General features: G+C 44.5%; 1 protein-coding gene across 5 annotated transcripts in view; it reads right to left on the bottom strand.

Moving 5' to 3' along the window:
• Positions 1-4,520: 4,520 nt before the first annotated feature.
• WNT2B (Wnt family member 2B) overlaps positions 4,521-23,706 on the bottom strand; it is a 57,908-nt gene continuing 38,722 nt past the window's right edge. For all 5 annotated transcript variants that reach the window (XM_029573455.1, XM_029573451.1, XM_029573454.1 and 2 more), the window contains 4 exons: positions 21,043-21,263; positions 13,822-14,099; positions 11,049-11,313; positions 4,521-7,439 (listed from right to left, as the gene is read on the bottom strand). In XM_029573455.1, coding sequence (XP_029429315.1) covers positions 7,210-7,439; positions 11,049-11,313; positions 13,822-14,099; positions 21,043-21,263 — 994 coding nt within the window. In that variant the 3' untranslated portion in view covers positions 4,521-7,209. The remainder of the gene's footprint in view (positions 7,440-11,048; positions 11,314-13,821; positions 14,100-21,042; positions 21,264-23,706) is intronic.

Below are 23,706 nucleotides of genomic sequence, written 5' to 3'. Positions count from 1 at the left end.
AGATTGTTGTATCTATCTCAACATGTTCCCTATAGAGTCCCGCAGGATTTATTTACCTCTATTACTAGCTTGATGTGCAGCTTGATTGGTATAACAGGGTGGCGCATATTAACATGTGTACACTATATAACCAAAATGGCAATGGGTCCTCCTGCCTTGCTGCAGTGTGTGTTGTGCGTCCCTCTCTGCTTTGCCCGATTCCTGCCCTGCCTTGCTCTGTTCCTGCCGTACCTTGTTCCTGCCTGCCTTTGCTCTTGCCTTGTCTTGTCTTATCTTGCCCCGTCTCTTTCCTCTCCTCCTCCCCAGGACTGAACCTTGCTTGGAACCTGATGCCACCCGATCTCTGCCTGCCAGGCCCTGATTCTGCTTGCTATCAGCCTGCCTCCACCACCGCTTGGTACCTGATGCCACTGTCTGCCGCCTGCCCTGACCGTGGCCTGTTTCTCACCTTCGCTTCGGAATCCCTGGCGCCCTCCCCTAAGTCCTGCCGGCCTCCGAATCTAAGGGCTCAACCTGCAGAGGGAGGAGGCTGGTGTAGGTGAAGCTGACCTGGTCCCAGTCCTGGGTCACCCATTGGACAGCATCAATCCCACCTAAGTGCAAAGGACTCACACTCCAGGACAGGTTTAAACCTCAGATTCAATCAGTTTTAAAATTAGGCTATTTTAAATTGCGCCTCCTTCACTATCTTAAGATATATTTTGAACTGAAACAATTTTCTCACAATTGTGCAATCTTGTAATCTCTACTATTGATTACTATAATGATTTCTATATTGGCTTTCCTTGTTCAGGCTTCCAGCTTTCCAAGGGGTGCAAAATTCTGCGACTCAGCTAGATTTAGGAGGTTCACCTTGGCAGCATGTGACCCCTTGCCACAACTATCAAATCAGTTTACCTCGGCTTGTAATTTTTGTATCTCAGGGGCAGGGGTTATTATCGCTTATAGGTCACCAGAAATTATGCTTTTTCTATAGTCTGTCTGTGGAACTCGTTGGGTGCTCTGGATGATCTTTCTTTATTTTGTAAACAATTAAAAAGCTTTGCTGTTTTAGGTAGCATTTGCCGGAGGGACAATTTGGAGAGATGTATGAAGTTTTTACGTGTTTTCTGCTTTGGCCATGTGTATGTTTTTAATATTTGAATGTTAGATATTTATTTTTTTTCTTTTGTTGTTATAATCGGCTTAGTATGTCAGGTCCTTTATAGGTGAACTATAAACGTCTTAAAATAAATAAAATATTGTGTACGTTTGGAAGTGGTTCAGTCTAGACACTTCTGTGGGTTGGTTCAGTTGGCACAGATGGAGGGAACTGATTTTCCACTACTATTAACAATGCCTGGCACTTCCTTAGTGGTGCGGAGAAACTTGGGGGAAAACCCCATTTTATCCCAAACTGTGAGTATTTGGTGGAGAGTGCGTAAGTTCTTGAAGGTTGAGGGAGAGACTTTGTCACCAGTTTTGCCCTTGGTAATGAATCCTAGGATTTCCTATTGCTTCTTTTTTCCAGCAATGGGAATTTGGCAGCAGCATGGGTTGCGATTTGTATGACAGATATGGAGAGGGACAGGTGGGCTACATTTACGGAATTGCAAGACACATTTAGTATAGATCCAGTGGCATGTTCTCTTTATTTGCAAATGTGAGAAGCGTTGGAGAGGGTTAAAAGCAAAGAGTGGGTACCTAGAAACACTAATTCTACTGAAAGATTTCTAAGTGACAGAGGGGTCAAGGGGAAGGCGTTGTTGTACATATATAAATGTCTGGTGGTCACAGATCAAGTTACGGACAGAATTCAGCATCTTATACATCTCTGGAATGAAGATCTCCAGATCTCCCGTGAAGAGGGGGGATTGGCAGCACATTCGCTCTCCATATGTGCAAGGCGGGTTGAGCTGAGGGTGAGAATGCTTATTCGCACGTATAGGTATCTGCTGTTTTTTTTACCAAATGTAATAGATCTGCTTTGCCACTGTGGTGGCGAGGTTGTGGAACTGAGGGGGTCATAGTTATGTAGGTGGTGGACCTGTCCGGAATTTCATCAGTTCTGCCTGGAAGTTGAGAGAGAAATTGCGACCATTTTTAAAAAAAAAGATCTGTCTCTTTCAGGGGGACACTGGCGCCAGACAGACACAGAGGGACAATATCCTTGTCAGTCACTGTGTTGCGATGTATTGGAAGCAGGTTCCCATGGTGGCACGGTGGAAAAAAACTTCGGAAACAGCTATGATAAGGGACATGTGGAACAATACAATCAGATATGGAGTTTATACGGGGATTACATCCATCAAAATGTACAGTGCATTGTTATCGTTGATTGGGAGACTTCTTTCTGTTGGAACATTGTGGGAATTGCTCAAGGAGACTTTGTGATCTGTAATGGGTATTGTACTGAAGTTATGACACTCAATTGGTTTGGAAATAATGAGTTTGTGTGTTTGCTGTATGAATATTGAATAAGTTTAAAAAGAATAAGAAAACCAACAAGCTTGTTTGAGCTCGAGGTACAAAAATGCTTCCATAAACATACTTGATAAATCTGAGTGTGCCCTCTTCAAACATCACTTCGTGTAAGATGCACAGCACCGGCCCTTGAGGGCCGCAAATAACTCTACTTTTCAGGGTAACCAAATGCTTGAAAATGTAGCTTATGCATATTAATTGTGGATAACCTGAAAAAAACCAAAACACAGACCTGCTTGCAGCCTTCAGGAACTAGAATTGTGAACCTCTGAGCTAAGTATTGGTCAGTTATTGTCCCAGGTTCAGCGTAATTAACTTCTTGATTAAATAAGTCCATAAGAGCTGGCCTGGTGGCGCAGTGGCAGAGGCTGTGGTCCTTGGTTTGCCTTTGACTGAGGATGCGGATTTGCAGCCACTGGTGAGGAGGGGAGGGGTAGAGGCAAAGAGTCCTGGTCATTTTGTGACTTCGCATGGTTGGATTCAGATACAGTGATTAGGGTGTTCCAGAAGGAGCCCTAGCTCATTGTCTCTGGGCCAAGGATGGTTGATGCAGTGACCACATTAGGTATCTTTGGGGAGGTGGGGGGAAAGGGAAGGCAACATAAAACAGAGGGAAACTTTTGCAAGATTCATGGTGCCAGCTCTCAGCCTTGGTTGTGATTTCTGCTGGAGACCAGGAGGCGCCAGAGGAAAAGAAAAGTGTAGAGCTGAAGCCTTCTGTGCATTGTAGCTGTTCTTATCTATATGGTACATATATGCCAATAAAAAAAAGGCTAGCATTACTTTATAAGCTATGGAGGAGGTTCAGAGGTCTCAAACCTTAAGGACCACCAAGAGATCTGCTTTATAGGGTAATGAAAATACATCAGTTGTCCTCAAAAGCTGGAATCATTGTGTGCACATGCATCTTGATGGCTCTTCATTGTGGGCATCCTGACCCCCAGCGCTGTGTGCGGCCCTGGAGGACAAGCCTTGACTCCATGGAGTTTCTCCTCATGATCACGAGCACAATGGCCATCAGATCAGTGCACGAATCAGTCAAGTACAGATTGCAGAGCGGAGCCCTGAAAATCTTCACCAAACCCAGTGCATGACAGTGCATTAGAAAGTTAAGTGTAAGTGATATTGTAACTGTGAAGATCCAGACGCTGTTAATAAACGCTTGTGTGAGCCAGCAGGAAAGGTCTGACTGGTTCCAGATGGTGCAGCACACTGCTGTTCTAGGAAACTAATGGATTACAGATCATGGTGAAAGAGCAGGCCTTTACAATGACCTTTTTTATTTTCATGTTCTCTTCCAACTCCAGTTTTAACCAAGGCTGGATCCCACCTACGGAGGATTGTTTTATTTTCTTTTACAATTTTTTGGGTGGGGAGAAAGGTACAGGTCCCCCCCCCCCCTCCCCTAACGTAATGATTTGAAAGTGTTATTGACCCTAAATGATTTGCTTTGCTCGAAAAATATGAAAAGGAACCAGAATTCAAAGGAGTCAAAAATATCCTGTGCACCAAAAGTGCACGGAGGCTCTTGAATGCTGGATTTCCTGTGTATAAAAGCCAGCTGATGATGTACAGGCTTTAGCTGGAAGAGCACATTGCAAAATATTTAAGTGAACAATTTATCAAGCTATTGTAATATCAACTGAAAGAACACCAACAGCAGCAAACGCTGTAATCGTCATTGTGAAAGTACATAGAAATGACGGCAGAAAAGGACCAAAATGGTCCATCCAGTCTGCCCAGCAAGCGTCCCATGGTAGTATCCGCCGCACCATGCAGGTTACCCCCATGTTTCTCTTAAGAGTAGCAACTGCCGCTCCGTGCAGTTATCCCCAAGCCTTATGATAACCCATAAAAAAATGTACTGCTAGCAGCAGTTTTTACTGGGTGATGAGCCTTCCTGAAAATTCAAACAGTGCTGTTTCACGTGCTTTGCTTACGGACTTGGCTGTAAAAGCAGTCCTGTATTTTTTTCCCTCATGTCTGCACATCAGTTCCCCAGATCGCACAAGTCAGGGCCCTCGATGGTCGCTGTCTGAATCCAATTCCTCTTTTCCCCTGCCGTAGAAGCAGACAGCAATGATGGAGTTGCATCAACAGTATCAAGGTTTATTGGTTAAGGTTAGTAATCGCATTAAGGCACACAGTGCCTGCCAGTAAAGCAGAAGCTCTATGGGTTGAGAAGATAAAGCCAAACCCAGATTTTCAGATCACAATTCATGGATACGTAACTTCAGAATTAGATTGGATTCAAAACTTACTTTAGATGGGAACATTTCTTCAGCGGTTGAATCAACATTATATTCTTATGTTCTTATGAATAGACTATTCCGCTTAGTTTCAATATGCAGATTTTGGTTCTGTGGTGGCTGAATGGGGAGTGGTCATGATTGTAGAAGGGAAAGGTTGGTGGGAGGATCTTGAGGTGGTCACGGTGGTTGTTTATGGTATTTTCAACTGTATATTTTTTTGGACTGTTTGAACTGGTTTTAGATAATAAAATCAGAACAATAATTTTACATTTTTGTTTTTGTGTGTCTAATCTGCTGTAAGCTTGGATGTAGTAGCAATTAAAAAATGTAAATTATAAAGAAATCAAATGCTAGTGAAGTCTGAGATCCTGTGCCTTAAGATGAACAGAGAACTCTGTCATGGCATGGAGAAACCTGCACGGAATAGCAGTTGCAATTCTACACAATGGGATTTGGGGTTCCTTGTGGAAATTTGATCTGTTTTGGTCAAATGCGCATAAAATAGCTGCTGCGTAGACTAGACGGGCCTTTTGGTCTTTATCTGCTGAGTCTATCCTCGATTTTTGTCCCACTACACCTTTCTCACACAGAAACTGAAGCTTCATGGCCATCGCTGCAACAGGATAAAGACCAGGACTGGTTCTGCCTGGGAGTCATTTGGTCGCCTTCTAGTTAGAGTAGAGGTTCCCTCTCACCCTCATCTCCACTGCTTTCCTCTGTTCCCTGCCACATAATTTGCCTCTATAAATTTCTATAGGAAATTCTACATCTAGCAGTGTCGCTCGGGCAAGCTGACCCCAGTGCTTCAACAGCTACCAAGGCAGTCAAGCTCCCAATCCTGAAGCCTGTAGCAAGACACACTTAAACATTTGTCCCATGTTGACCCTGGCAAAGCAGCAGGTAGCTGCAAAACATGTTGGGAGGACAGTGCCAAATCTTCTCCATTCATGCTGCTGTTGAAGTTCTTCTAATAAAGACAATTTGATGAGTTCTTGATTCTCACTCTTGCTATAAATTCCATAAACTTTAGTGTCCCTCCTGTGATAGCTACAAGTGATACGTATTCAGCGTGGCAGCTACATATTGGCTTCATCCATTACGTGGCATTAAATGGCTAACGCGTTCCATTTTTTTGTGCTTTCCTTGGCTGCATGTGTGTTAAAGCTGGAGTCATACAGAGGAGGTCTACGATGCCCCTGAATGAAGATGACCTGTAGACCCAAGACTTTTGTAATTCTTGACTTTATACATCAGTGGTTCCAAAACTATTCTGGTAAATGCACAGCCAGTTGGGTTTTCAGAATCTCCATAATGAATATGCATGAGATACATTTGCATGTACTGGGCCTCCCCCCCACCATGTATGCAAATGTATCTCATTCATATTTCTGGTGGAGATCCTGACTAGTCTCACTGCTTGTGCAGTCACCAGGACAGGTGTGGGGTTTTTTTTGTTTTTCTTTTCTATCGATTGTTTTACATAGTTTTAAAGCTTCTTTAGTGCAACAGGGCCTAGTTACCGCCGTAATATCACTTGGGTTTACCATTGTGCCAAACCCTCCCCCAACCACTGCAGCTTTGGAAATGCGACTCATAGTGAAAGAATTGCCTGAGAGGATCAACACTTGTTCTCTTTACAGGAAGGCACAGCAAAACTCTGGGAAATTTCTAATACAGGTTTATAATACCATTTTTTTCCTTAAAAAATATTAAAGCAGTATACACAACGCACAAGCAAGTGTACGAACAACCAGGTTGCCTTGTTGTATTAGTTTACGTGTATCTATTTTTCATAGGCTTCTTGTCCTATGATAATTGTCTTATCTAGCGTTCCTTTGCTGCTTGTCTCTTCTCTATCTCCTGGTAGTCTTGTAACTCCACAGGGTCATGTCAGATTGGGTGAAAGAGGCCCTTGCATGGTGGCATGGCTCATTCCCAGAGTGCATCAGGGGGGTCCTCAGGAAAAGTTGCATGCAGAAGAGGAGAAATATTCAAGCTTTAGGAGCATCTGCAAGCAGCGTTGCAAAGGAATATAATAAAAACAATGATATGCGTGCCTGGTTGTTGTACCAGTTTTTCTGGTTAAAGTATATTCGATGCAGCTTTTAATTCCTTAGGTAGAAAAAAAAGACCAGCAGCCGCTCTACTTCAGCTTCTATCAGTCCATTGGCTCTTGGCTGTCCCCTTCCGAAACAGCCACACAGACTGCAGGCTATGCAAACCCCTTATGCCTAAGGGAATTTATTTTTTATTAAAGGGTTGCAAGGGTCCATGGTGACTCCTGGGAAATAAAATCTTCCCTTAGTGCTTTGGTGGGGGTAGGGAAGGCAGGATTCATTAAATATAAGCCATTTAGTTGAACTACAGCTCCCACAATTCCATGGGCTTGAGAGTGGTTGGGGGGGGGGGGGGGGGGGGGGAAGGAGGGTAAGTTGATCCTAAGGGATGGGGGAGCGTTCTTGTAGAAATAGTCAGGAGCGCACAGGAGGTGGTCTCAGGTTTGGTCCAGCCATTCGGCGCGCTTCGGTGCTTTGCACGTGTGCACGTCCACAGTCTCCTCGCACTCCTTGCACTTGACGGCGCAGCACCAGTGGAATTTGCACTCGCACTTGCTCAGGCGGGTGACGCGTGTAGTGTCGTAGCCCCGGCCGCAGCACATGACCTCGCAGCCATCTGTCCCACGTGACAGCTTGTTGCACACTCTCCCAGATGTGCCCAGGGAACCTGGGAGATAAACAAAACATGGAGCTTTACTCTTACCAATGCATTTATTGTGGGATGCTCAGCTGAATCTACGTCTCCTGGATGGGGTGCACAATGTCTTGTTATGCTCCATGGAACCTACGAATCTGCACTACAGCTCCCTAGATACCAGGGTGCCCCTTGCTAACCTGAAAGCTATTGTCAAGTTAACACAACCATTTTTTATTTCATTTATATTTTTGGAGTCTTCTAGTCATCCTACCACCGGGGACCTCTCTCCCCACTTCCCTTAAACACGCTGCAAGTGGTTGAGTACCATGATCAGTGTATCCCAAGAAGGCAGAACATTATGGCAGTCACTCAGTTCATATTCCAAACAACATCCTAGCATCGTAATTACATATTTTCAGAAGCAGCTGCCTCAGCCATGAAATGTCCTGGTAGGACACCTGGTGGGATCAAGATGCTGCAGGACCACTTCAGAAGGAGGTGTATTAGAGAAGGAAGGTTCACTGTTGACACTGTTTGCTCAAGACAGCATTTTGGGTCATTGAGAAAGACCCTTTGTATGCGGGCACACCCAGTGCCTAATCCACACTTCTCCCCTGAGGTAACTAGATGGCTTAGGTCAGGGGTGGCCAACTCTGGTCCTTGAGAGCCACAAACAGGCTAGGTTTTTTAGGAAATCCACAATGAATATGCACGAGATAGATTTGCATGCACTGCCTCTACTGTATGCAAACCTCTCTCATGCATATTCATTGTATTATGAAAACCAGGTCTTTTTGTTGCTCTCGAGGCCTGGAATTGGCCACCCCGGCGGCTGAGGCAATCCTGGTTCTGGCTGGCTTTTCCTAGAGAAATTGGAAGTACAAGTCCATAGATACGGTGGATATAAAAGCAGGACTGGTTGTAACTTGGAGCTATTTGATCAACTTATTCTACCACTCCACCACTGCTCTCCAAGAAAAGGGGGAGTGTGTTGAGCTCTGTAAACAGCGTAGCCGTAGGCTGAGAGCCCACTCACTGAGTTGAGTGTCTTCTCCTGGCTTTTGCTTGCTTTGCTCAGGAGTCTGCCCCAGGCTCTTAACATTCTTCACTCCTCCACAATTATCCACTTTGCGCTTGCTCACTGCCTGAGAAAAGGTTACAGGGAGCCCAGGAGCAGATGCCTGGTAGAACAGGGGGTGGCTGCTCTTACTTTGCACTGATAGCTCAGAAGTCGCTGCTGGGGACAGGTTTGCACCAGTAGCTAAGAAGGGGGTTTTTTTCTTGGTTTTTTTAAAAGCCACTTATGTTTTCCTAAAGAAGTGTGGGCTTCTTAAAATATATAAGTTTTCAAAAGAAATTTGTATTTAATTTTAATTTCAGACAAGCATTATACTTGAGAAGTGTTCATGGGGATGACTGGAGACGATGCTTGTTTCACCCCCTACCCCATCCACATTTAGGCTCTTCATTACTCCTAACTTCCCAATTCAAGTTCCACCCACCAGAACAATAATTCTGAGCCTGGGATTCAGTCCCAGCATGGACTCCTGAAGACCACCCCAGCGCGTTAGATTAGGAGTTAAAAGCAGAGCAGACAGATCATACGTTTATGCCTGAGAGTTTATTACAGCACTTCTACGATTAAAACTGGAGGAGAGTGGGGACAACTTAAAAAAATGATGCTTTGGAGGATCTTGAATTTGGTTGGATGTGAAGCAGGGAAAAGGTCAGAAGCGGCTTCACTAGAGCACTTGACCTCTCTCCATGTGGACATTCCCCTGCTTCTGGCTCCTCTGATCTCACGTGACGTGGCCGACCTGCTTTATCCCTTCAGAGATAATTCCCGCTGATAGTGCTTGCATTCTTTTGCTAATAAAACTCCTTTTCATCTTTCTCTGTGGCCTCCCATTCTCCCTGCGTTGTGGAAGGGGGTCGGGGGTTGCTGCTGGCGGAAGGTAGAAAGAGTTTAACTGAACTGGTGGAGAGTGACGGGATGCAATGCCCATCAAGGTCAACCCCCAGCCCTCCCTGGGAGTAGTTATGAAGTTCTTAAAGAGAAATTTTGGGATGGTGTGTGTAATTCTTATTATGCTAGGAGAGTTCTTGGAAACTGGGTGCCCTTATTCAGATGAACTAAGGTTTTATGAATGGGTGAGTTTATTGGCCATAGTGCCTACAAAAATTCAGCTTCTTCTGGTATAACCAGCCAGGCTATTAAAAGCATCTCCTTTTAAGCGAGGCAGGGCTACGCCAGTGGAACATTGCTATATATAACTGATATTTTCTCATTCAGCTTCAACACAAGAGGTGAGCTCATCTAACTGTCTTGTTAAACCATGCACGGCCCAATTATTACAGCCAAGACCTCTGGCCCTCTAAGGAAGAAGTCCAGGGCTGCATGGTCATGATAAAGCAATGCTGGGAGGGAGGGAAATACAATCTTCTGATTCGAAGGAAGAGAGAAGCGCAGGAGCTTATAACTGCAGCTGACTGCAAGCATGCTGGGATGCGTAATCGGTCTGAAGAGTACCTCAGATCCTTTCCTCCCCCCCCCCAACAGATAATTAGTCGCATTATAGGATTGCACACACAAGAGCCGTGCCATCGTATAACATACAACACACGTGCAAGGGCGTGCAAAAGCAAGACTCTTGTGCCAGAATCCAGGAAGATTTAGTTTCAGGTCAACGAGCACCTGCCCAGCTGCTTTTAGATTCAGTCCTACCTGGAGCATAATGCTTTTCCTCCTCCTGGGTGTATTCATTGTAAGCCAGAAGCCAGAGAATTGCTGGTGGGTAGTGAGGGGCTTGCTGACAGCACACGACAGCCCTGGTACAAAATGAATGCACCCAGGAGCAACAAGCTCACAGTGGAACTGAGTTTTCAGTGAGGCTCCTGCTCTCCCTTTTATCTGGACACTAGAATTCCGTAAGACAAAGTACCTCTTTGTCTCGTGTGCACTGACACAGTCAAAGTGTGTTGAATCGGGTGCCCCTGATGAGAGAACAGAAATGCTGTCGTCATCTGTACCATGGCACTCATGCAGTGCATTGCATGTGACTGTGCCAGTGCTCATGTGACAAAGAGGCGGGACCTTTGTTCAGCATGGTATGTTGGTGTCTGTGACACTAAAGTACTTATGCTTCTGGCCTACAAGTCATGCCCCCATTGATGTATGACATTAAAATATAGTGCAATATGGCACTTGACTCTAACCCTCTAAAGGTATGGATAAAATAATATTGTAGAATAACATTACAAGTATAAATAAACATTACAAAGTAATTTTGTTGTAAATGGGGTAATTGAGCAGCTCTGTATTATGCACTCCCATGATAGCATTTCAAAATGGTGGACTGCCTGGTTAGTTAGGATGAAGGGCCTGCTTCAAGGGAATTGTGATTTTATATTTTCTGTGGTAAAAGATGGGTGAGCAAGAAAAGAAGGAGGTAATCCATAACTGTAATCCATAACTATTTGATTAGAAAGGATTTTGTTCATATGGCAATTTCTATGTGGGATCTGAACTAAAGCAGCTTGTAAAACACTAGGTTAAAAGGCACCCAAAACACAACTCGCCTGCCCTGTTATCCGCAGGAGCTCCCTGCAAAAGCAAACAAACACACTGGTTGACTTCACCTGCAGACTTATCCCTCAGGCAGTAGTCAGGGGAGTTCTCAAAATACACCAGGTCATTTTTCGTGGCGTTCCTGAAATTCTTGTTGGCTACAGTGAAACCGGAGCCGTACTGGTTCATGGTAACTTGGATGGCGCCATTGTATTTCTTCCTAAGGTAGTCCCCTGTTTTTCGAAAGTCGGACATCACCGACCAGCAAGTCCTTAATGTGCAAGACCCGCTGACTCCATGACACTTGCACTCTTTCTTCATGTAGCGTTTCACCGCCTGAGAGGGAAGAAGAAGAAGAGAAACCCTCAAGGACATTTCTAAAGATGTCCTGACCATCCCCTGCTCTTCCTCATTATTAGAATTACAAACTTTATCCAGTTGAGTTCATAGTTCTTCTTTCTTGTCCTGCCCTGCAAGTTTTCCCTAACTGCTCCTTCCCATTTGTCTTCTAGAGTTATAGATTATTATTTTGGATATCTTACGCAACTTTTCTACTGTGGTGCTCAGGGTGAGTTGTCACAAAAACCACACACAAATCATTCTATCATATCAAAAAAATTAAGGAAAAAATAAAAACATAAAGCACACAAATTGTTCATAAAAAATCTGCTTCTAATTTATATGCTTCTAAAACTTCACTAACAGGCCGATACAGTATAGTGCGCTCCGGTGGAGCGCACTGTTAACCCGCATTTGGATGCGCGTTTTCAACGCGCTAGCTTTACCCCTTATTCAACCCCCCCGAAACTAATAGCGCCCGCAACATGCAAATGCATGTTGATGGGCCTATTAGTTATTCCTGCGCGATACAGAAAGTAAAATGTGCAGCCAAGCCACACATTTTACTTTCAGAAATTAGCGCCTACCCAAAGGCTCGGAAGATGGCCCGCGGGTCGGGAGATGGTCGCTCAATTATGCCGGTGTCCGTTTTCCGAACCCGTGGCTGTCAGCGGGCTCGAGAACCGACGCCATCAAAATTGAGCATCAGCTGTCAAACCCGCTGACAGCCGCCGCTCCTGTCAAAAAGGAGGCACTAGGGACGCGCTAATGCCCCTAGCGCCTCCTTTTACCGCGAGCCCTAATTTGCATAGGCCACCCTCCTGAATCGCGCACCCAGGAGAGTGGCCTGTGGCGTGCCGGGAGAGCGGGCGCGCGCCCGCTCTCCCGCATGTTTTTCTGAATTGGCCTGAAGTAAATAAAGCTAAATGCTCCCAGAACTATCAACTTTCTCTCTCTATCTTGAAGGGAGAGTCCCTCTTCTACCACCAGAAATACTTCCCACTTTTCTCCATTTGCAGATTGCAGTATCTAAAACTGATTTAAAAACATACAGCGCTCACGTCTTAGATCTCAACAGATGTGTGCATGGAGAGGCAAATTTTCAGACTGCCCACGGAGCTCACGGGCTTGTAGAAACATTGTTCCAGGGATGTGCTTTCATTTCAGAAGGACACAGAGATAACAACAAAAGCTGTTCCATTTCGTGTCATTTTCAAAACAAAACGAAAGAGAAACAAATTCAATTTTGTGTTGTTTTGTAGGGATGTAAATTTGTTTCCTCCAATTCAGCAGGTAGTTTTAATAATGAGATACAGACCTACTATTCCTTTTCCCGCATGTATAATGAAGTAGGTGAGTTACACGCGTACCACTGAATCAGAGGAATCAAATGGACATCCCTATTGTTTTTCCATCTTAGTGTGCATTAAATGGTTTTAATGTGCATTAAATGGGGAAATGAAAAAAAGTAACATGAAACATCAGCTAAAGCAAAGCACCCCACTTTGTACCCATTGCCTACAACCTCATTTTCAAAGGGAAAGTCCCTGCGGAGTTTCCCTTTGAAAATGTGTTGCACTTTAGAGCCAGGGAGCCAGGTGCAAAGTTCTTGCTGAGAAGCAGATGCAGCGAGTTAAAAATAAACTCCCTGTGCGAACTTTGCCGGGATGTCCCTGGTCCTGCAGCGCGTGCACTGAGGGGAGACGAAGGCAACCTTCAAAGTGGGTTTATGCCTGGGTAAATAACCGTTTACCTAGGGAGAATCCCTGTGAAAAATAATCTGAACTTTTTCTGGGGGGGGGGGGGGGGAGGACTGCTAAAAGCCTTCCTAATTGTAAGGCAAATTCTCCCCAGATGTGCGTTCCACGTGAGGACCTCTGGTACGTGCGTTCGAATCCCTAGGATAAAGTGACCCGAGAGTTCCAGGTCAGAAGGGATAGGCAGAGTCCAGTCCTGCTTTTCTCCCCCACCGCACGCCTGCACGCAAAGTTGCAGTCTGATTTCATGTGTTTAATGCTTCTCTTGGGCCTCCCGCCGGGTAAAGGCAGGACTGGCTGAGCCTGTCCTAGGTGACACGGAGTTGCCCGGTAGCGCCGCTTTCCCGTCGCACCCTTCAGGAGCGCTCACGCAGCGTCCTCACAATGGAAAGGGAGCAGTCACACCAGCCTGCCCTTTGGCACTCTTGTTTGGATGAAAGGCACTGAGGCAAATCCAAATGCTTGTCAATGTAATTATTATGCCGAGCCCAGGAATGATATCCTGCGGTTTGCTAGAACCTGAACATGGAAACGGCTGCAGCAAACTAATCAGATGTCCATGCTGTCGTCAAGCTATTTGTCCATCCTCCTGCGTTATTTCCTGCGGTTGTGCTCTCTGTGCCCCATCTCTCAGTGACTGGCGCAGTTCAGAGGAGCCCAGGAGCCGGCAGAGCCCTTCTGTGGGTTATAGCGGGGGGGGGGGGGGGAGCCCCGGCAGTTTAGCTGCTTATAAAGCTTTGCTACTCACCGTCCTCCCGCACCGATTGTTGTGCCGGTTCATGAGTGCCCGGGCGTCTTTTCCCTTCTTCTCCTTGGCATCCACAAAAGCTTTGGCAAACCTAATGCCGTAATGGATGTTGTCGCTGCAGCCCCCCCAGTCAAACTCCTCTGTCTCGTCCTTGAAGTGGCCCTTCTTGTGCGGGTCGCAGCTGCAGGTTTTCAGCTCACCCTGGCTGCACGCCCGGGTGATGGCGTACGCCACGCCAGCGGAAGAGATGGCGTACACGAAGGCCGTCTCCCTGCTGCCTGCCAGACAGAAGAAAAAGCGCACATCAGTAAAGGCAGTTCTTTCCCAGTGATATTTTCCCCTTCTCCTTCACTGCAACGCAGGATGATCTAAAAATCTCCTGCTGGTTGATGGCTACAAGAGAAACCTCCTCAGCTGATGCCCTCAGTGCATTCTTCTGCCAGTCTCATGGTTGCAATAATTAGCTCCTCTCTCATGTCACACCCTTCCCCTTCCAGGGCTCTTATTTCTGCTGGTCCGGCTGACCCAGCCCTGGTATTATTCCCTTTGCCCGCACGGTCTGGTTCTGGTTTCCCTAAAACAAAGCAAGAGCTACAAGTTCAGGCAGGCAATAGGGGTAAAACTCAGGACTGGATCAGCCTAACCAGCAGAAAAGGAGCCAATAGGAAACCGTTCTGCATGCTGGCACGCAGACTGGTTCCTGCTACTAAGGCAAGAATCTGGAATGTGGGCCCATTCCTTCTAGTCCCAATAATCTGATAAAGCAACTAGCTAGAGGTCCTGGAGAGGGTGCAGGGACTATGAAAAAGGACCCTTATCTACGGCCCAAAGCTTTTGCAATTTTGCTGGAAAATAAAACCATGGAAAGGACATTATTAACTTTTTTTTTAAAAGATTTGTTCAGTTGCAATAATATCAGCCTCTGTTGGATATTTCCTTTACATTTATTAAAATTTGCTAATCACTTAACACTAAAAGGCCTAAGCAATATACAATAAAACATACAAAATTAAAAAAAATACAAAAGACAAATATAAAAGACAATTTAAACAGTGTTAACACTTAACAGCTAAAATACTCTCTTAAAGTATAGTAAGGTTCTTAATATAAAAACTTTTAAGAATGAAACATTTCTGGATTTAGGGCATTTCCTGATGTAAGACATTAGTGTCCTGGATGCATTATGCATCTGATGCAAAGGTAACCCTTAACCCAACAGGAAATAAATCACCTGGCGGTCACTGCTGCTTCATTTTTACTGGCCCTTATTGTACATTTATATGAAACGATACAGAAATGAGATTTCTTTGTTAGAAACCTGGAGAGAAAAAGCAATTTACCCAGGCAGATTGTTCTGGAACGTAGGTAGAACACTGGGGAACATTACAGAAAAGTGCAAGGCACCAATAATACTGACAAGAAGTTGATTTGCGAAAGAAGCACACACTGCCAATAACTCTGAAAAAATTATTTACAAAGGCAGCGCACACAGGGGCCGATTTCCCATAAGGGCCAACCTAAGCCATGGGCTAGGGCGCAGCAGTCCCGGGGGGCGTATATACAGCAGAAATTACAATCAAACATTTACTAATTTTTCAGTAATATTTCTGAAAAGGCCATATAAAATGCTGTTTTTTAAACTTACGTCCATATACTTTAAATAAATTGAGCGGAGCATTTACGTTGCCCATCTCTACAGTTTGCTCAGTCATAATAAATGAAATTCCCAAAGTCTCTTGTCTTTTACGTTTGTCTTTAGTTTGCAAGCTCTTCTGAGCAGGGACTGGCTCATGTGTGTTTTGACTAGCGCTATGGAAGTGATCATTTGTGGTAGTAGTAGAAAGAGTGAAAAGATGCTGATTTCCTAAAGGAGCAGATGTCCTGCAGGGGGTGGAACTCTCTGCGCCTTGTCACAAATGGATTAAGTTAGTTCAGTGAAACAGCGCATCACCTAACATTTTTACAGAGCTCTATTTCCACCTCTCTGTTTCACAAACGCCCCCAACTCTCCTTCCACTCCCTCCCATGCCTGGTGCCCAGTCAGATGCTGCCAGTTATCCTCTGATGCACTGATTCCCCAGCTGCACACGGAAAACGTGCTCTCCTGCAGCCGGAGACCGTGGATAGGGCAAGGCACTGAAGACCTCAAAGTCCAGTGTCTGCGTGGTTCCTGTTCTGCAGTGAGCGGGGCAGGATGTTTGCCACTGAAACTAAGGGGATGTGCTGTCACAACATTTGTTGTTTTTCAGGCCTGGCTTTAGGGATAGGCAATGTAGGCAAATGTTTAACGTGCCAGATTTTGAACACGCTAAATATTCAGGCCAAACATGAACCTGCTTCTGCTTGCTCTAGGACCATGGCACTCTGCCACTTGTGCCAAAATCTTAAATCTGGACTTGGTTGTTTTGTATTGTTTCCTATCAAAACAGCACACACACACACACACACACACAAAATACAAATGTTGTTTTGTTTAATTTTTTCATTTTCAGCATGCATGGACTAGTTTTATGATTTAGCGCACACCAAAACAAAATACTAGTAAACGAGACGAGAAACGAGGTGAAACAAAACAAAGGTCTTTCTCATGCAGAAGGAGACCAGCAGGGGCAGGAAGGGCACTGGCTTGGAAAAGGTTGGGTGAGAGGGAGGTTCTGCTCAGGAACAAGGAAATCTGAGTACAGATCTGCAGTATTATAGATAAATACAATATCTGTCCACTTATCTGCCCTATGGCAAACATGAGTTGATGATGAGAGATTTATAGCAGAAAAATACTGACAGCTGAAGATGGAGGGGAAAATTGCTTGTGTTTTAAATCTGCTACCAGTTAGTTTCCGTTTGATAGCGTCAACAACCATTCCCTCTTAACTCATTCCGCACTATTTTATTTTAAGTTTGGTTCACATCTCTTCATTGGTAGCAAGGTGTCCCTATGCCCAGAAGGTGGCAATAAACCTTTTATTGGACTCCAGAAAAGGTTTTAAGCATTGTTACTCCGCATGATATTTTGGGGGCCCCTGTCAGTGCTACAGAAATGTCTGAATAAAGGGACCAGAAAAATAATGCAAATAAAATGTTGCTTGTATATAACAAATTTTGATATTTGTATGCAACAAATATCAAAACCTCCAAAGTATAATAATCATCATTTCCATAGTGTTACTGGATGTATGCAGCATTGTACAATGATGATGTGTATTCAGGTACAATAAATCCCTAATCCCAAAGAGCTTAAAACCTGTGGGTACCTGAGGCAATGAGAGATAACGCAACATACCCAAAATATGTCTGTGGGAGAAACTGGACTTGAACCCTGAGCTTCCCTGGTTCTCAGCCTATTGGTCTAAACACTAGGTCATTCTTCCATGCAAATATGCCTCCTGCATGTTCATTAGAGATGTAGCATCTTGAAAAGCAAACTTGTCAGGCTGAGCTATTCAGTATTTTATTTTTATCTTGTGTGTGCATTACAGATGTTGGCTGTTTTGTTGATTGTTTTTATTTAATTGTACATCACCTTGGGCAATTTATTTAAATAAATAAACAAACGTGCCAGATGGGCTCTGAGGGCCAGCTTGTGAACTGTTGCTCTAAGGTGATCGGCTGTCTTCTGCACACATCATCATACCTATAAGGAATACAAATCACCAGTTTTCAAAAGTTAGCTCCAGCTAGCTAACAGGGAACAGAATGACTTTTTGTGGCTTCAGAAGACCCTGGGTTAAAAATGCTTATAAGAGCAGGAAAGTATCCACCAGCTTCCAGTGGCAGGGATGTGCATTCCTCACATCTGTTTTGGCAGGCACGTACATACCTCGCCAACTTTCTAGTATACATAAGAAACGGAGAGTATGTGTGTCATTATAATCATGAGATACAAGCCTACGATCCGTTTTCCCATGCATACCCAATGAAACAGATGTAACAAATGCACATCCCTAGTTGTTGGTGCTTTTCAACTTGAGTTGGGAAAACACATGTGGTGGTTGAATCTGTCCATTTGTGTTAAGGGACAATAACGTTCTTCAATATGGACTGATCAGGATAAGATTTGGAGTGAAGGTCAGCCATGGACCTGGAATTTATCCTATTGATCAGGTTGAGGTAATTTTCCATAAGGTTATGTCAAGAAGTACTGGAAAATGTTCACAAATGCATGATTTTCTTCCCCTGGCTTTTCCTATACCATCTCTCGAAGAAACAGTAGGATTCTGTTTGGTTGAGGGCCAGGGGGTTGGTGACAAGAGTGCAGATGTGTTTCACAAAACACAAAATGTTTTACAAGGCATCCAGAAGTTTCAGAAACCCCCAAACACGCCACAGCTCTTCCCCCACCTGCATAGTCTCTCATATGCAACAATTGCTGCTTCTCCTTCCCCCACCTCGACAAGCTCGCTGGCTGGTTTATTTAACATGTTGCATTATCTCATTACAAGTTTGACTTGTTATATAAATTAATCAAGTGGTAATAGGAGATTATTAGTGCTTTGAGAAGTAGCCGTTTATGGGATACCTCGGCCGAACAGTGTAATGCATAAACAGTAATAGGATATATAAATATTTGGACAGAAGGCCTGGCAGGAGGTCAGGCACTCAGATGGCGAGTTACTGTCTCACTGCAAGCTGGGAATTCAGTTACAAAAATATAATTTCAGGAAACAGGCATCATTTTAAACACAACATTACTCTCCATTTTGATTGTGAACAAGGACCCTACAGAACACACGAGTTGCCAGTTCTCCTGTGCTCTCACATCTTTTCCCTCCTACCTGTTCCAGTGAGCATGTGAGACTAGGGATGAGTGAAAGATTGATCCAGATGACAGGGTCAGCTTTGGCCTGCTCTGAAACCAATCTCATTTCTTTTTTTTTTTTTCCCTGAGAAATCTGGAGGAACTTGGATCCATTCAGATCCAATGCAGATATTTGCAGGTTTATTCCATCGGACGTGGTTAGTCCTCCAATGCCTGGAAGATAAGTGCCAGGCTAGGAAGATCCATGGTGAAACCAGGTGAAAGAGATCAAAATGAACAAACATGGAAGGGCTGAAGTAAAGCCATGGATGTACCCCAGGGATTGCTACTGGGGCAGATTCATTACGAATATGCAGCCCTTTTGTTTCATTCGTTTCTGGCCTCTTTTCTGATCCAATTTTATTTTCAGAATTTGGTTTTTTGGCTTTTTTGGGTTATTCATTTCTGAAAATAGTGCACTCTATTTGCAAATAGCACCCACTATTTACTATAATGAATAATCCAAAAATTTTCAGAGTGAGGCGATTTTTCAGTTTGCAGATATGTAGGTGACATAAAATTATTCAAAGTAGTTAAAAAAACAACAACCAAGCAGACTGTGAGAAACTGCTGAAGAACCTTCTCAGACTGAGGAACTGGGCAACTAAATGTCAGATGAAATTTGCAGCCGAATTTCAAAATGCATGCGTAAGATCTGGCAGATACGTGCATGGCTGGGCCGAGCACGTGCCGAGCATATTTTAGAAACAGCCCGGCCACGTGTGTAACTGCCAGTACGCGCAGAAGTGCCAGCAGATCAAAAAGGGGTGGAGAGAGGGCCAGCCAGGACAGCGATCATTAGGCCCTGTTCCAGGGAAGTGCGCACTAACAACCGGCTGGCGCTCAGAACTTACTTCATCTATTCAGATAAAGTATGTTCTGAAATAAAGAAAAGAAAGGCGGGGAAAGGGGTTTTAGGGGCCGGGAAGGAGAGGGGAGAAGGGAGGCAGAGTAAGAAGGGAGATAGGGAAGTTCCTTCCCAGTCTGTTCCTTAATTGGAATGGACTGGGAGAGAACTGGGAACCGGCTGATCGTGACACTGCGCACAATTTATAAAATGCCCCCCCCCTGCGTGCACGAGTCCCGACCCGCCTGCACATGTACGTGCGGATTTTAAAATCCAGCGCGCATGCACGCGCGGGAATCATTTTATGGCACGCAAACGCCGACGCGCGCGTTTTATAAAATAACCACATCCATGTGCGTGAACCAGGAACCGCGCGGTTCTTTTAAAATCGACCCCCTTAATGTGGAAAAGTGCAAAGTGATGCACATGAGGAAAAATAATCCAAATTATAGGTACCTGATGCTGGGCTCTGAATTAGGTGTCACCACCCAGGAAAAGGATTTTGGTGTCACTGTGGTCAAATCTTTCAAATCCTGGTGTCGGTCAAAAAAGCAAATAGATTGTTAGGAATTATTTGGAGAGGACTGGAGAATAAAACGGAGAACCTCCTAATGCCTCCGACCCGATCCATAGCAGGACCACACCTTGAATACTCTGTGCAGCTCCAGTTCTCCCATCTCAAAAAAAGATACAGTGGAACTAGAAAAAGTGCAGAGAAGGGAACAAAATGATTAAGGGGATGCACCTGCTCCCTCATAAAAAAAAAAGACTAAAGAGTTTAGGGTGTTTTTAGCTTGGAAATGCGAGATCTGAAAGGACAGAGGTGGAGCACAGTGGAATAAGGGAGTAGCCTAGGGATTAGAGCAGGAGGCTGAGAACCAGGGAAGCCAGGGTTCAAATCCTGCTGGTGCTCCCTGTGACCTTGGGCAAGTCACTTCAGCCTCCACCGCCTCAGGCACAAACGTAGGGACTGATTTACTAAGGCTTTTCTCCCATTCTGTGTCTGCATACAAATATCAAAATTTGTTATATACAAGCAACATTTTATTTGCATTATTTTTCTGGTCCCTTTATTCAGACATTTCTGTAGCACTGACAGGGGCCCCCAAAATATCATGCGGAGTAACAATGCTTAAAACCTTTTCTGGAGTCCAATAAAAGGTTTATTGCCACCAGTCTTCTGATTACTGTTTAATGAATAAGAATTCAGAATCAACCTGGCTTTTCAGTTTCCATCCTAATGCATTCTGGGGCTTGTAGTTTGGGCTTTTTTCCCCATTTAAGACCAAGCCTGCAAATACCAGTATACATGGGGAGGGGAGTTCATAAGCCAGAGGAGGCTTAAAGTCGCATGCAATGAACTGAAAAAAGTTTAAAACCACAGACCACAAAGTTGTACATAGCCAGGTGATCCTGTTACCTTGGCAAGCAAAGACTTCATCAAGGTCTGCATGAGGCTTAAGCCCCAAGATATCAGCTGCCAGAGCCAGGAACTAGCAATAAATGCATTTAGTCTCAACTGTAGTGAGCATGTGGGGGCAGGGGGAGAAGACAGGAAAAAAAAATACATTACACCTACTTCGTAGCATAACTCGGCCAAAGACTGTATGGTCTCTATCCAGGGTGCTGCAGTTCCAGCGGTGGTGCCGGAATTGGTGCTGGCATTCCCGAATCCACTCCTTAGCCCCCTCCCCGACAGACTGCATGATATCCGGGTGCTTCTGACAAAGCTGCCGCTGTTTATTCACCAGTCCTGGGATGTTATCGCAGATCACCCGCGCCCCCAGTGCCCCGATATACCTGCAGCAAAGCAGAACACATCTGCACTGATGCTTGCTGTCAAAAAAACACCAACCCGTCAAAGCTTTGATGCTTCATTACACTTCTGTCTTCTTATGCAGGAGGGGGGGTCCCAAAGCTGGACCTTGAGGACTGCAAATCCGTTTGATTTTCAGGATATCCACAATGAATGTGGATGAGATGGATCTGCATGCCATGGAGGCAGGGCATGCAGATCCATCTCATGCATATTCATTGGGCATATCCTGAAAACCTGACTGGCTAGGTGTTGTCCCAAGGGCTGGGTTGAGAACCCTGAGATAGATTTGTGTGCGCTGCCTCCACTCTATGCAGATATGTCTCGTGAATATTCATTGTGGAAATCCCAAAAACCCGATGGGCTGCAACCCTCAAGGACTGGATTTAGGACCCCTCGTCTTACACAGTGGACGCAGTTCTTGACTCTCCATTCCCCCAAGCACATCCAATTATAGGGTTGCCGGCTGGTTCCATTTATTTTGGATAGGCTGGCCCCCTTCTGGTTTGACCTCCCACTGCACTCATGGACCTGCAGCTTTTCATTGGGAAACTGGAACAGCAGCTCCCTGCAGGCAGCAGGGTAAAACCAGGTCTGGATTTACCTGCCCTGAAAAGCCTGGAGCCAGCTGGCAATCCTGTATTGGAAGAACCAATGAACTTTCATTGGCAAGTATTGAAAGTTCAGGTGCTACTAAGAGAATCAGGGGTGCAGACTTTACGTTCAGCAGCAGACTGTAGTAATTAAGTTTCACTTGGTAGCTCAATAAAACCAATTTCACATTAACTTGGAATTTTGCTTCCAGGTCTAGCCAAGTCAATAAAACCAGAGGGATTTATTTTGTATGCTCAGTACCCAAATTCTTATCAAGGAAATATAGTGCTTGAGCTGACTCATTCTTTTGGAGACCCCATAGTAGATGGAATAATTACAAAAGTTGGGGGATCTTATTAATTATGAGCTGAGCCAATTTCTGGATTGGGGAGAGGGGAAGCAAGCAAGCCCTGTCTGGATATCTTCTGACATACTCTCAGGTCTTGTCTTGTGGTCCTGAATTGGAATTTCACAATCCAAAACTCAATCTAGGTGAACACCAAGAGTCCTTGACCGTATCCAGCAGCCTCGAAGCTAATAATATTGTTTGCAGTAAAGAGGGTTTTCTTCCAGTGCAACTAAACTGATGCAGTGAACACAGGAGGAGATTAGCTTTCTAGGAACATCACATAACGTTGTTTTGTTAAACCCAAAGCTTGTAGTAAAAGGCTTTTGTAAAAGGGGACCATTTAATAGATAAAAAAAACTTGTCAGCATTGCTCCTCTAGTGTTATTAGAATGTGAATGGATATCGTGACGGCTGCTGGTCCTGATGGCCTGGGGACAGAATTTTATAAAATCCTTAAAGATTTGCTATCTGCCCCTTTGGCTGACATGTTGCAGACTGCCCAGAAAAATGAGTCATTCAAAGCCGGACATAATCTAGCTACAACTGTGTTACTCCCCAAACTAGATAAAGATCCAGGCTCGCCAACATCTTACAGACCAATTATCTTTTAAATCAAGATATAAAGATTTTGTCTGCAGTCTTGGCATTTATAGAATGAATTTGGCTATACAGCGACTGATATCTCAGACCAAACTGGATTTATTAAAGGGAGAATTTCACCCTCTAATTTGTTAGGGACTTTACTGGCCATGCAAGAGACTGTGACCCAAAGAGGGGAGGGCATGCTGGTCAGTCTACATGCTGAGACAGCATGGAATGGCCTTATCTGCACTAGATAATGCGGGCATACAATTTTGGGCCCTCTCTTTTGGGTTGGATCTCGCTATTATATAACAAAGCTTTGGCACAATGTTTGGTTAATGAGACTTTGTCCTTGCAGTTTGAGTTGTGCAGAGGTACGTGGCAGGGATGTCCCCTATCCCACTTGCTGTTTGAACTCTCTCTTAAGCCATTGGCAATTGCCCTACAAACTATGGGGAGATTCAAGGAAATAACAGTGGGCAAAAAGTTAGTGCATCTTAGTTTATTTGCTGATGATGTCCTTTTTGGGGGCAATCCTAATCAGTGTTTATCTGAAATTTTAAATGTAGTTGTGTTGTTTGTAACCTTTTCTGATCTTAAGATCAATCATGCTAAGTCATTAGCTTTTCCTCTGCATCCTTGTGTGCACACGGATTAAGATGATCCCTTTCTGCTAAAGTGGGCAGAATCCTCAATGTGGTAATTGGTTATTCAGCTTGCTCTCTTGGCACAAAGTCATTATTGCTATAATTTCACTGCCACCCTGGAACATATCAAAACAATTTTGCATCGTTGGAGAGAGCAGCCTTTGTTCTTACTGGGGAGATGCACTTTAATTAAAATAGTGGTTCCTCCAAAGATATTGTACTGCATACAGATGTTATGGATAAAACATATAGACA

This window comes from Rhinatrema bivittatum, chromosome 12, assembly GCF_901001135.1.
Source record: "Rhinatrema bivittatum chromosome 12, aRhiBiv1.1, whole genome shotgun sequence".
NCBI lineage: Eukaryota > Metazoa > Chordata > Amphibia > Gymnophiona > Rhinatrematidae > Rhinatrema > Rhinatrema bivittatum.
Note: the sequence above shows the minus strand (reverse complement) of the source record. Positions and strands in the feature narration are given on the sequence as shown.